This window comes from Meleagris gallopavo, chromosome 2 (assembly GCF_905368555.1).
Source record: "Meleagris gallopavo chromosome 2, MGAL_WU_HG_1.1, whole genome shotgun sequence".
Lineage (NCBI taxonomy): Eukaryota > Metazoa > Chordata > Aves > Galliformes > Phasianidae > Meleagris > Meleagris gallopavo.
Window position 1 is genome coordinate 94,236,965 of NC_139405.1, and position 13,217 is coordinate 94,250,181.

Here is a 13,217-nt window from a genome sequence, read left to right on the forward strand (position 1 = left end):
CAAAGAAAAACCCACCACAAAACAAACAGAAAACTCAAGTGAAACCTAGACATGTCTTTAATAATGCCATGATGATGTTGAAAGGAAGCTGTAAATAGTCATCTCATAAATACTGGCACTTATTGGTCCAGTCCAGTGACTTGGTATCTACCAGCTTGGTTCTATCTCACCTCTAGTGTACTTTATTGCATGAGCTGCAAAGAGGTAGGCAAAGCCAGTTACAGCTCATGGTTTGTGAAAAAGATGAGAAGTTAGCTTTATTTTATGTCAGTAGCAAATGAATGCAGAGTAGTAAATAGAAGTTGCATCAGATTGTCAGCAATTCCAAAAAAAGAATGAGTAATGAAATGTGCACACCATTAGAGCTGCAAAAGAAATTTCTCTTGGCAAGAGATAGTACTCTTAGAATAAGGAGGCTTGATCTCCTTATCCCTAGACGGCCAAAAAAGAACCTGGCACAAGGTGAGGAGACTGACGGGGAGCTGCTTATCACTGTGCTGTTTATCCCACAGCGCCATCTCCTGCCACTGCCGCTCCAAAATGCCTCCCTCATAGAACTGCAAGAGAGAAGTACCTAGCAATCAGCAAGAGAAATGGTGCATAGCGGGCAAAAGCACTCATAAATCATCCCTTCTCTTCCAAGGCAAATTAAATATTTGCCAGCTAGTTGAAGCGGCATATATAGCCCTGGCTAGGAGAATTCTTAACGAGGACTGCACTGTAATTTTATTTTGCCTTCTGTTTCAAGGAGTTGCTGGCAGATTAGCATTCCCCTCCTGCCTCCATTATTCAAAATTATTCACAGACACTCTCGTGTGAATAAATCTAAGTGATTTTCTTCAATAATTTGCAGGCATACAGTTGCAGCTGTCTATGTCAAATGGGAAACTTCCTCAAGCAGTGACCCTCTGCCTAAATGTATAAATAAATAAATAAAAGAAAATCCAAATTAAACTCTGTAGAGACTAATTGTTTGGCACACTGAGAAAATGGACGATTTGTTGTCTTCTGCCCCTTCTGTGGAGGGGATGATCAATAATGTAAATGAAAAAAAAACAAGTACTTTTACATAGTTAGGTCACGTCCCCTGAAACAGCAGGATTAGCTCTGTTCTGAATGCAAAAAAAAACATTAGGCATATGTATGGTTGGCCTTCAGCCCATAATGTTTGTAGTCTGTGAATGGGATTTCCAAGCTTGTGTTTCTACTGGTGAGAAGATTCTCCACGAACAACACCAGATCTTTGCTTATTTTCAGAACTGTCTTCAGGAAGAGAGTAGGAGCCTGTCTTGTAGTCTAGATCCTGATATTTAATAGTCTTGATCAAGAAAAAAGCACCTAGTTGGTTGCTTCATTAGCTGTTCCAAATGCAACAAAAATAAAATAGGCAAACAGCTGTTTGCCTCACATTGTGTGATGGAGCTGAATCATGCAGCATGGTTCTGACTGTAGCAACAAACATGAACATTTGCTCTCTCGTGCTTGCTGACTTGGGAAGTTGACTATAGCATACAGGCAGGAAAAAGCTGCAGCTCTGGTGAGGCCAGTGGCAGTTGCTGAGATCCATCCAAAGGACACTGATTTTGTGCTGATGTCATCAGAATCTAGACAGGTATCATCCCTAACGGTGCTATTCCTTTGTCTTGCAGGTGGTTGGAATCTTTGCAGGATTTGGTCTTCTACTTTTGGTGGCCTCCCCTTTCCTTTTACTTGCTACACCATTTGTTCTGTGCTGCAAGTGCAAATGTAATAAAGGAGATGATGACCCTCTACCTACCTAGATCAAGGGAAGATTGGACTCATCACAACATGTGTTTTGATTTTATTATTGCTGTTGATGTTTCTCTCTTGCACTTACATTGCTGTAGCCTTACTTGCCCTGTTCTGCTTTTCATTGACTCACAGTCTTGGTTCCAGGAACTGTTGCATAGATCAAGTGGTAATAGACAAAGACAGTAATGAAAGGCAAGTTTGGTGCTTAAGGGAGACCATGGACCCAGGTAGCTATCTGAAAGGAAGAGGTGATATTGCTAAAACATAATGCAAAAGGTTTCTCTGGCCCTGCTGGAGGACTGGGAACTGTGCTGAATGACTTCAACAGCACAAGCTAACAATGCATATAAATCAAAAGTCTCTGCATATTTGTTTGCTTCAAAATTTGATGTCTTATTCCTGTAAGTTGTCTATCATTTTAATTGGATAGTCAACTTTTTTGTGTCTTTACCATGTTTGTTATGTGTTTTTGTTATTGCTATCACAACATCCTTTTTAATGCATATTTTTCCAACTATAACAAAGTCAATAAGGTGCATATAGGCCATCCAATGCCTTCCTTGAAGTATGGGGACGGACAAAGGGACAAAGTTGGTCCTGTTGCCTTCCTGGAATATTTTGAAGTCTTATTAGAAATTTGTTTGACTGGAAGCTACATTTTTAGAATAAAGTGATGAAGCTGTATGGTTGAGTGGTGACACAAACCTGCAATCTAATCAAGGTTCTTTTAAAAATGATGGTATTTTTACTGCTGGACCACGAGTGTTTTTCTGAATTGTTATTTTTTGCTGTTTGGAGTTCTGCTACACTTACAGGGCTATGTAACTTCTAATCCAGGTATCTCAATCTTTTTATATAGATAGATAATCTTATTTAAACCAAATGTGTAAATAGCTGTGCTATTGAAATATTTTGGGAGTTCAGAATAGTTTGCTTCTGTCTTTAGGGCAGGTATTTAAAATACAGTACTAGTTTTACTATTTAGCAGACTCTTGGATTATCAATGAATCTTTCCTTCTGAGTATAAAAATACATCAAGATCATCCCTGTAGTTAATAATAAAAAATGCCTGGGATATTTGTGGAAGTTAACATTTAAACTACTTAGCCCATTATCAGAGTTAATATCTATGGTGTGTGCTATTTAAGAACAATACTGTGATGAAACAAGTTTTCATTTGACAAATAATAACTAACTCGATGTAATAATTTTGCAGAATTCAGTGCTGTGTGTTTCCAGGGTAATAAAGTGTGCTAGTCAACCTACTGTTAATCATTGTAGTTTCTCTTTAGTAATATTTTATTTGGAAACCATTTTGCTTTGATTTGAAAGCTGGCAGAAATTTGATTAATAACTTGTCTCTGTGAAATATGAAGCACCTGAATTGATGTGCATATCTGCGTATAATACCAGAGGAAAATCTTCTGAATGATGTGTAGACTGAAGTTTGACTACATTTTTTTCATCATTTATTTCTGTGCTTTGTCAGTGTGCTGAGATTGATGAATACATTGAAGCCAGGATAACTTTGCACTGAAAATGTATTAAGCCTCTTAAATGCAACAGCTTCTGGCTGCTCTCACAGGCTGGGAATTTAATTTCATAGCTCAAGCATAGGAAAATAACTCGTACTCTTCATTACCTTTTATTTTGTAATATTCACCCACTAGACAAAAAGATGCAGGGTACAGTTTTGATACGGGCCATTGTTTTTTGGTAAAACATCTCTTGGATTTCTTCCCCTCCCTCTCTTTCCCAGTTTAATGATATCCAAATTCAAAATGTGTCTAAACACAGGTTTTAGTTCTGGGAAATGGAAGTTATCTGCAATTCACTTATTCTACTTGATTTTAAGGACTACAGCCATGATTATATGAAGAAAAAGGACAGCGGATTCCCAACAGTCTGAACTCTTTTTGAGGTGTTCAGCTTGGTTATGGCAAGGTACAGCTCAGATCTTTAATTGTAATATCTGATTTTTGTTATCATAGTTCTTTCATATGTCTTTGTTATTAAAAATTGTTTAGCTGTTCCAAAATATCTGTAGGGAAGCCTAAATAGTGCATATCCCATCCCTGGTGGAAGAGCACTGTCTAAGCCCACGTGCCCCAAGTCACAGCTTCCAGGTGCAGAAGCAATGGCAACCCTTCTGCAAAGGACAGCTTCCTGCAGGTAAGCTCATAAGAGGTGGTAAAGCTCAACTACAGTCTTTCATCCTTGGCCCTGTAGTTCTGTTTAACTGCAGAAAAAGAAATGGATGAAAGGACATAAAGATTTCCTGGGTCATTAATTTCCTCTAATTAGAAGTGCTAAGGGTTTTCCCTGTATGTGGCAGTGCTGATGATAGGAAATAGCCGAGGTGTAACCACCTGCTAACAGCACCTGGAGTGTCCTTGTCTGAGATTTGATTTCTACTGTGCCTTACTTAGAGATAGCCTTTCTGTGGCAATATAGTAAGGCTGAAGATTCCCACAGTATTGTGGCCAGTTAATAATCAATGTCAAAATTAATGCATTTCCAAAGTTTAAAAAGGGAAAGATAAAGAATTCCTTCAAAAATGTGGACATTAAATAATTGATACTTGCAGATAACATTATATATAATCAGAAAACTTTGTACTTCTGTCAGCATATCTGATCTCAATGTACTTGAATTGCTAAGGGAGATTTTTATTACATATCTCTTGATTCATATCATGTTAGGGTCAACTATATGTCTGCATATATTTCCCAAATACCTAATCCTTTCAGGTATGCTAAGTATCATTCCATGTATGTTCTCGGGGATTTGGTTTTGTTCTGTTTCTTGTTGTTGTTTCTTTTAATTTTTTTTTACATGTTGGGTCTTTTTCCAACATAGCATATTTCTGTCAATGATACATTGAATTTCAGACATTCTTATGTTATAGTTTCTGTTGATGGTGTGAGATTTGATACCCTTACGTGGAATTGTAAATACATTATTATAAACTCTGAGATTTAAGCCCCGTGACATGGAGAGGTGAATGTCTGCTGCTTTTCCGCTGAAACTCTGTTACAACAGCTTTTTAGATTTTCATCTGAAAAATAAGATTTACTGCATGATTTCTGTTGCATTTTTATAGCTATGCTATTATTTAGTTTGTTAGCACTGTCTTATATGCAGTTTTTAATGTCTTTTGTAAAAGTACATTATTTGCACGTTCTGTTGGGGTGAAATAGTATCTTGTCCTGTGAGCATGGGACTGAGCGTGGAGTCCAGGCTCCAGAGACTTTGAATCTCCCTAGACTTATCATTGGGCTCAAGTCAGCCCCGAGAGAGATCAGTAGCACAGTGGCAGTAGCACTGGGTCTTCCCTACGTGACATTGGACAAGTCACTTATCTCCTTTTCTCTCAATTTAACCGTCTTTTACACGGATGGACCAATGTTCACCTACCTCACAGGAGAGTTGTGAGGACAAATTCTTTGGTTTTAAGGCCTTTCAAGATTCTCTGATGAAAGGTTATATATAAATGCTCGCAGTAGATTTACATTAATACTTCAATTTAATTCATATTGTCTTTCAACCTAAAACCTCCTACTATTGACTTTAGTATGTCAAGAATTTGGGATACTTTCTCCCAGGTACCAAGCAGCATGATCTTCCCTCAAATATTCAGGCAAAATCCCAAATAAGAGCTGAATGGTGAAACTCTGAGCTTACAGTTGATACCGTGACATGCAGGAAACACAATCAAAATTAGAGAAAAGCTCTCTTGCTTATAGAGCTGACAATAAAAGATTCATAGATCAGAAAAAGATGAAGTGCTTTTCATTTAAAATTGGAATGGGCGGGGAAAAAAAAATGAAGTTTCATGTATTTCATCTGTAGTTCTTTTACTGCATAGGAATAAATATGCTTAACATAGACAGTTTTCATCCCAATATGGTGCAGCATGCATAAAGCTTTGTGCAGGTTAGCTCTTTAAAACCAAAGCTTATACGTTTCACACATATTATCTACAATCCAGAGGAAAACAGGTAGAATGGTGGTTGTTGATGACAGTGATATTAAGGACATCAAAAAAACCTGCATCAGTGCTTAATTGCTAGTGCACTTATACTAAGTAAGGCATGCTGTTTGTGTTTAGAGCCCTACGGTCTTCATTGTTGCTTTGATTTGTGTATCTCTCATCAGAATTCCAGAAACATTAGGTACAGGTACGTGGTACATAACAGAACCTTTCTTGATCATTTTATCATGGATGTATTTTAAACTTGCATAGGAATAAGCATGAAGAAGTCATGCATATGTATAAATAATGTATTTGGCCAAGTGTAAAAACAGTTCTGTTGATGTATTTGAAATGTAAGTACATTTTGTGCCACTAACACTGTGATGTATAAAAGAGCTGTTGAATGCCTTTTAATGTTGTGTTTTGTACTTTGAATCATATTGAAGAGTTTAATTTGTAATTTCAATAGATATTTTAAAGGAATGTGTCTCTTGTGATTCTTCCAAGTCATTTTTCAAGGTTATGTGTCTGCTAAAGAAAAGTACTTCTGTTACGGTAGGACTGCTTATGCTTACTTGCCTATCCTTACTTCAGAACACACAGCTTTGATGACTTCCTACCTCATTTCTGGGCATAGCTGACGTTTCTGCCTCCTGGTCTCCCACCTGAGCCAATAGAGTGAATCTGGGCACCTCTGGAGATGGACCCAACTCACAACCAAGTCTCTGGTACAACTCCTGTTGCAGGCACTTCTTGTGGGCGATTCCTGGGTGAATTTTGCTCCACTGTGCATCACTCTGAGCCATGAGTATGTGTTTGCACCACAGGTTTGGTTCTGATGGAAAGGATTGAAGCAGATCTCTCCAGAGTGAGTAGTTTGTATTCACCTCAGCTGCTGGTACTGAGGTTGAGATTTTTAAGGCAAAGCCCAACCTCTCGAACAACAGAACACCCTCAGCTGTGTAACAGTGGGAATTTGCTCTCATATCCTCAATTCCATTAACAAGCAGTTTACATTCTGCCTGAACTGCAGTTTTGGATGCAATCTTTTCTTTGGTCCCCATAGTTTCTTTCTTGCTTGATATAAAATAGTTTGTCCTCTTAAAAAAAAAAAAAAAAAAAAAAAAAGGCTCAATCTATTCAAAAAGAATAAGGTGTGCATAGCTCATATAAAAGTTGAACAATTCTAGAAGCAGATATCATTAACAAAGCAATCCTTCTACTTTTTTGCTCTGCTCCCAAAGTCTTTAGCTTCCAATTAGGCTTTGTTTTGCCTTGCAGTTTTCTTTTAGAGAGGAGAGTTAGTTTTCAGTCACTTGTAATTAATTCTCCTGCAGTTTGGTAACATTCAACCTCTTGGGCATATCCTCAGTCTTTATTCGAGATTCAGCTTACCTTGCCACACAAGGGCTTTCTTACTAATGTATGTGACTAGGTTTCTGTAGAAGAGGTCCATAATAAGAGAAACAAGAAACTATAGAAAGAGGATGTGAAGTCACAGATTTCAGGGTCTCACCTGTCTAAAATTAGAGCATTTAAGCAAACTAGGAGTGGTCCTAATGCCACAGTAACTCCAAAATTGTACCTGGGCATTGGGTGGGAGAATGACTCAAAATCAGTCCAGTAACTGTCCTCCAGGATCTGAATGATTTAGACAATCGAATATTACAGCACAAAAACATAGCACTGTTAAATAGACATATAACTGCAGGGGTTGAATTACTTACACTGTGGGGTAATGCTAAATGTTGCCACTGCCAACACAGAAGAAAGTGTTTCCACAATACATTATTTTGGCTTTCAGTTTTAGTTTTATTCTGAGACCATAGAGGATGTTTCTTACAAGAGATTTTGTGCTTACCCGACCGCAGCACATCTAGACTTAAAGCCTGATTTTTTGCAGGATAGAAAGCCTTTTCTACCCACACTGTTTTTTGGGAATGAAGACTGAGCCTTGAATCTGACACCACCTAAGTATGAGGTTTGTCTTAGCTTTCAGCTTTCCTTTAACTGCTGTCAGTCAGTGCAAAAGCTCAGCCATTTCCTGGAAGGTGATATTCCCTTGCCATCCTATGTTGCTTGTTAAGGTAGCTGTCTGGACAGTCTAGTCAGCTTTTTTTCAGCCACTTAAAAGATACTTATTTTTTTCCCACCCACTTTGACTACAGACGTCTAGGCCACAGGCTTTGTCCAGGCATACTATAATTCTATAGCTAAAACTGAGCAAAGCATCTTTTTACTCTTAGAGTCCTTAGCACAAGTGCTGCTTTCAGATACCAGGTGCAAATTAGAACCAGGTCACTCTGCTCCCATATGGAATTTCCAGATGAATGTCTGTGATAATGACTCTGATTCACATAGACAAATGTTTCAGTAATGTAGATGATGCAAACCAACTCACACATACAAACAACAGAAATTCAGCTTTTTTTTTTTTTAATTTTTCCTACCTGAAAATGAAATGAATGCTGTAATAAATAATAGTACAAAATGCTAAATATAAACCTCAGTCCCAAAGAATAGAGCTCCTGGGAGTAAGCTGTAGGTATCCTAACTCAATATTGTTTTCTAAAATCCAATTGTAAATGTGTGTGTCTAGCCCATGTGTGGTACTTCATTTTTATGCACAGCATGTTCCTAAATGTCAAATATGTCTTCTAGTTAGTGTAGCATATCTATGTCTTCAGGAAGTAGAAATTCCACTGCATAAATTTGTAGAACAAGAAATCTGATCCTGGAGCAAAGCAAGTTGTCCATACTGAATAGACTGATAAAGACTCTGGGATATTTTTGGCAGCTTTACATGCAAAAAGTATGTTGGGAATAGAATCTAATATTTTCTTCTTTCAGAACGCTGCCTTTCTCCCTCCTTCCCCCCTCTGCCCCCCCAAGTACCTGGAAAACTAAAAGTAGAAGCCTGTAAGTGTAAGTAGTACTTCATGAATGCTACGAATTGGGTGCTCAGAGCCCATTAAAACAGGTTAGTATTCATGTTACGTTTAGTGAGTTTGTGTTTTAATTTTAATCTTAGTAGTCCTGCTCACCTTGCTGTGAGAGTGAGCGTGTGCAAAAGGGAGCTGTGTTTGTGAAATGGATTTTCTCTGTCAATGACTTGTTTCAATTGCCACAATTTGTTTGCAGGCTTGGGCGTTCCTGAGATCTGCACTGTTATGTTCTTTGAGAATGATTAAAACCAAGCACACACATTGTTTTTCCTCTTTTGTCATTTGAATTGGTGTTTTAATGGGTGGCATAAATGCTGCCTCAAGAGCCTGAGGTCTCATGTTTTGACGACACTGACATTTTGTGGGATTACCTGCAGAAGAAACGCATACAGATTGTGCAAAATTTAATCTGAAAATTGCCTTGTCAAAAGAGAATGGTGCAGCATTTATTTCTTCATTTTTGAACACACTCATTTTGATTGTGTACATGAGGCTTCTACAATGGGTACAGGTCAAATGAGTGACACTTGAGCTGGAATATGGATAGGCTATTCTTTAGTGCATTTTAAAAAGCACTCAAAAGCGTATTTTAAGCCCTTATGCTGCCATGAGCCAGCAGGGTGCAGTCTCTGAACACCATTGCAAGCAAAAAGAAATAGCTGTCTTTGAGAGTACTGAACAGAAATCCATATGAACGACATTTCCATCTCAAGCTTTTATAGTATATGTTTCAAAACTTGCACAGAATTAATTGTAATGATATCTTGGCTAAAAATAACAATACTGTGATGAGCCTGCACACTATGCTGATGCTCTGGATATTAACATATGTTACTGCTCCTTCTCTCTCAGAGTATATAAACCTTTTCTGAAGGTCAAAAAGCCTCAGTGTTTGAACTTTCGGGAAACTGATTTAAGCACAGAGATGTTTCAGTCCATAAATCTAAAATGAGAGAAAGGTCTGTTTCAAAATGCCAGTTAGTCAGAGAGCACTGATTAGTCACACTAAGAAAAGGAGGGGGAACACTAAAAATCAATTAGTTCCAAACAGATAATGCATTGGCTAATAATATTGCACCTTCCCTATATTTTATAATTGACGGATGTTGTTGCTGAGCCAAATTATTCTCTTCTCCCTTCCTACCCACGCCTGCTGTCGTATCTGTGTTCGTCAATACAGATGTTCAGCAGAAACAATGCAACTGTCCAAACAATAACTCCAACCATCCGTTTAGCAGTCAACATGTTTGGCTGAGGAGGCACTCTACAATGAGTGTTTGCTGTGAACCCTTCTACTTCTCTATTGCTCTATTTATATGCAGCCAAATGTTTGTGTCTCCTCCTCCCACCCCACATCTGTGTAATTCACAGTGAAAAGTTAGTTTCTAGTATTTGTTGTAGCATGGAGATGTGCTTCAGGATCCTGCTGGCACTAACACAAACCATGACTGCTGATGATTATATAAATGTGATGTCCCGGCTGCTGCCATCTTCCTGCCAAATTTCCAGGGACTCCTACAAACCTTCTGGGTCATGCCAGTTCCAGCCTGTTTGGGATGTGTTTGGAGCATGGTTTTCATCTGGCTCCAGCTGTCCTTTGCAAGACCCCACAAATATCTAATCACAGAATCATAGAATGGCCTGGGTTGAAAAGGACCACAATGATCATCTAGTTTCAACTCCCCTGCTATGTACACCAACCACCAGACCAGGCTGCCCAGAGCCACATCCAGCCTGGCCTTGAATGCCTGCAGGGATGGGGCATCCACAACCTCCTTGGGCAATCTGTTCCAGTGCCTCACCACCCTCTGTGTGAAAAACTTCCTCCTAATAGCTAACTTAAACCTCCCCTGTCTCAGTTTAAAACCATTCCCCCTTGTCTTATCACTGTCCACACTCGTAAAAGTACAACTGGTGTAGCTTAATGTGTCTTACCAGACTGATAGCACATTGTTCTCAATATCACTACATGTTCAACAGTTTTCCACAGCTTTCAGCAATGATCAGGTGGGTACAGAATGAGAAACTTCTCAAATGCAGGCCACCTCCAGCCTTTTGGTGCTGCTTGTGACTGTCACAGCTTCTTGGCAGTGGTAAATGGTTTCTAGGTGCAGAGCAGCATTGTACTTGTATGTCAAGGACAACCACTGGGAGACGTGTCTGCAGGACCCACTTCACTGCTTTCCAAGGTAGGAAACAGAAAACAAGGAGATCCCAAGCAGTAAAGCAGAGAGGCACCTCTCTATCTGTTACTTCTATAAAATGAGGCTGAATATATACTGAGGTGACAGAGAAATGAAATATGGTGCTTAGTGCCATCACCCTTCTCCACAGTCGTTGTCCATTCCCTTATCATCTGAGAGCAGTCAGTAGAAATGCCAGTGGTCATCTTTGCTAGAGGTAATAGTCTCCAGATATGTGACAGGCCCCTAGAGAGGACGTTGGTGTTCTTGGTGTCTTACTTCAAGCAGCAGTTATCGGTCTCAGTTGAGAGCTTGTGTTACATGGAGTTTTACACTAACGATGCTTCAACGGAAGGATTTTACAGAGATTTATCCCGTTGAGAGTTCATCAACCACATGTGTGATACATGGGAACTATAAAAGCTCCTGGATACAAGGGATGTTCAGCTTCTTGGTTGGGGAAAGAAAACCTTTTCTATTTAAAAGAAAATCTCATTATCTCCATTAAAATGGTCAGAACATGAGGTTCCAAAAAATTTCCATGGCTCTCTGGAGTGCCTTGTATCTCCTTCATTTAAAATAGACATTTGCACCCTGAGGAACTCAACCTCTCCTAGCATCTCTGAAGAGTTAATATGCAGACGGTGTGAGATTTGTATGCTGGCTGTGTGGGCTGCATGCTGCACTCTGGCTGAGCACTGCTCCTGGTGGCAGGGAGTGGGTGGATGCGAAGGAATATTAAGTAAAGGTAGCCCGCAAGAATTAGAGAAGGTGCTAATCACTTGATTTGCCAGGAGGAGAATCAGGCAGACTAAGCAAACATTTCTGAATCATTATGATTACTTCCTTAAATAAGCAAGATTTCAGAAGATCTGTCCTACAACCTTCCGCTTCACAAAGAGGAAAATCCCTTCTGCTGTTACTGCTTAATTTTATTTCACTAATACGGGATTTTCTTACATTTTTTAACATAAGAAAAAACAAATCTCCAACCAGCTCTTGAGTTCTTTTCAATGCCTGGCTTGTTCTTTTTCATGCCTGGTGTCATAGCAACAGGAAGAATTCAAAATTAAGTATAATCCAGGCAAGATGGCCTCTACATTTATTTGATGTTGATTTTAGCCTGGCCTTGTGATTTATTTTTTCCCAAATAAGATCAATGACAGTCTTTGCTATGGAGGACTTTTCTTTCTCTGGTGAATAAATTCTGTTGCCATTAATTTGAACATGTAGCAAGTTGCCAATGACCATTACGATTGAATTAATATAAAGATGTGATATGAAACAAGATTCAGAGAGACAAGCAGAAAAACAAAAAAAAAACAAAAAAAAAAAACAACAAAAAAAAAACACAAACCAACAGTAAATGATTAAGAGAAATAGATCTTATCAGTCTTTAGTAAGCTTTACCTGTGGGTAAAACAAAACCTGATCTTTTTTCATATGAATAGTTCAAATGAGTGTTGCTGTAAACAATTTATCTAAAATTATTTGATTTATGGACTTAGATATGGGAATGTATTTCATTTGAGAAATATTCAGTGCCTGCCTTGATATGGTGATGCTTTATCCTGAAAGATATTTTGGTGGTACACAGAGGAAAAACTGATGAGGCCTAGCAGGCTTTTCACTTGCTCATTCATATACAAAGTTCCAACTTCTTCATTTTCGTCTTCTGCTCTGCATTGCTAAAGTCATATACTGCATTCATTTTCCAATATGAAGGACTAGGTTTAAGTTCCAAAACTTCAGATTATTTTGATTCAGTACCTTGCTCTGAGGTTCCCCTCAGACAGTGTCTCTAAAGCTGGTCAATTTTAAAATGTTGTACACAAAAGGCTCACCGAAGAATCGTAAAGCAGATACAGGTAGGGTCGCTCTCACCTCCAACTGAAACAGAGTAACAAAAGTTTGGGAGCAAAGTGGCAACCAATTTCTCTTGCAGACAAGCAAGAAGATTTTGTTAAATGTACGATGAGGTTTACCAGCAGCTTCCTCTGGAAAGTGTCAGATAGTATTATTTTGTAGCCAGACTATTTGCTGTTTGATTTGTAAAGTAGAAAATGAAAATTATTTCAATATGCATACAGCAATTTATAAATTGCATGCCGCTCCCTGTTGGAAGTCTTTTTATTTTATTTTACTTTAGTTTACTTTATTTTATTTTATTTTATTTTGTTTTGCTTTGATTTGTTTCATTTCATTTCATTTCATTTCATTTCATTTGCAGAGGAATGCATGTTTTAAACGATTTCCAAACATGTTTAACCCTCTATGGAACTTATTATTGAAAGTTTGCACAAGTTTGCTTTTGAAAGGGCAGAATATAGTATCTGTATG

At 38.4% G+C, this 13,217-nt stretch overlaps 1 protein-coding gene across 5 annotated transcripts in view; it reads left to right on the forward strand.

The window, feature by feature from the left end:
• RNF144A (ring finger protein 144A) overlaps positions 1-6,232 on the forward strand; it is a 63,164-nt gene extending 56,932 nt beyond the window's left edge. For all 5 annotated transcript variants that reach the window (XM_085217978.1, XM_085217980.1, XM_085217977.1 and 2 more), the window contains one exon: positions 1,650-6,232. In XM_085217978.1, coding sequence (XP_085074104.1) covers positions 1,650-1,781 — 132 coding nt within the window. In that variant the 3' untranslated portion in view covers positions 1,782-6,232. The remainder of the gene's footprint in view (positions 1-1,649) is intronic.
• Positions 6,233-13,217: the final 6,985 nt, after the last annotated feature.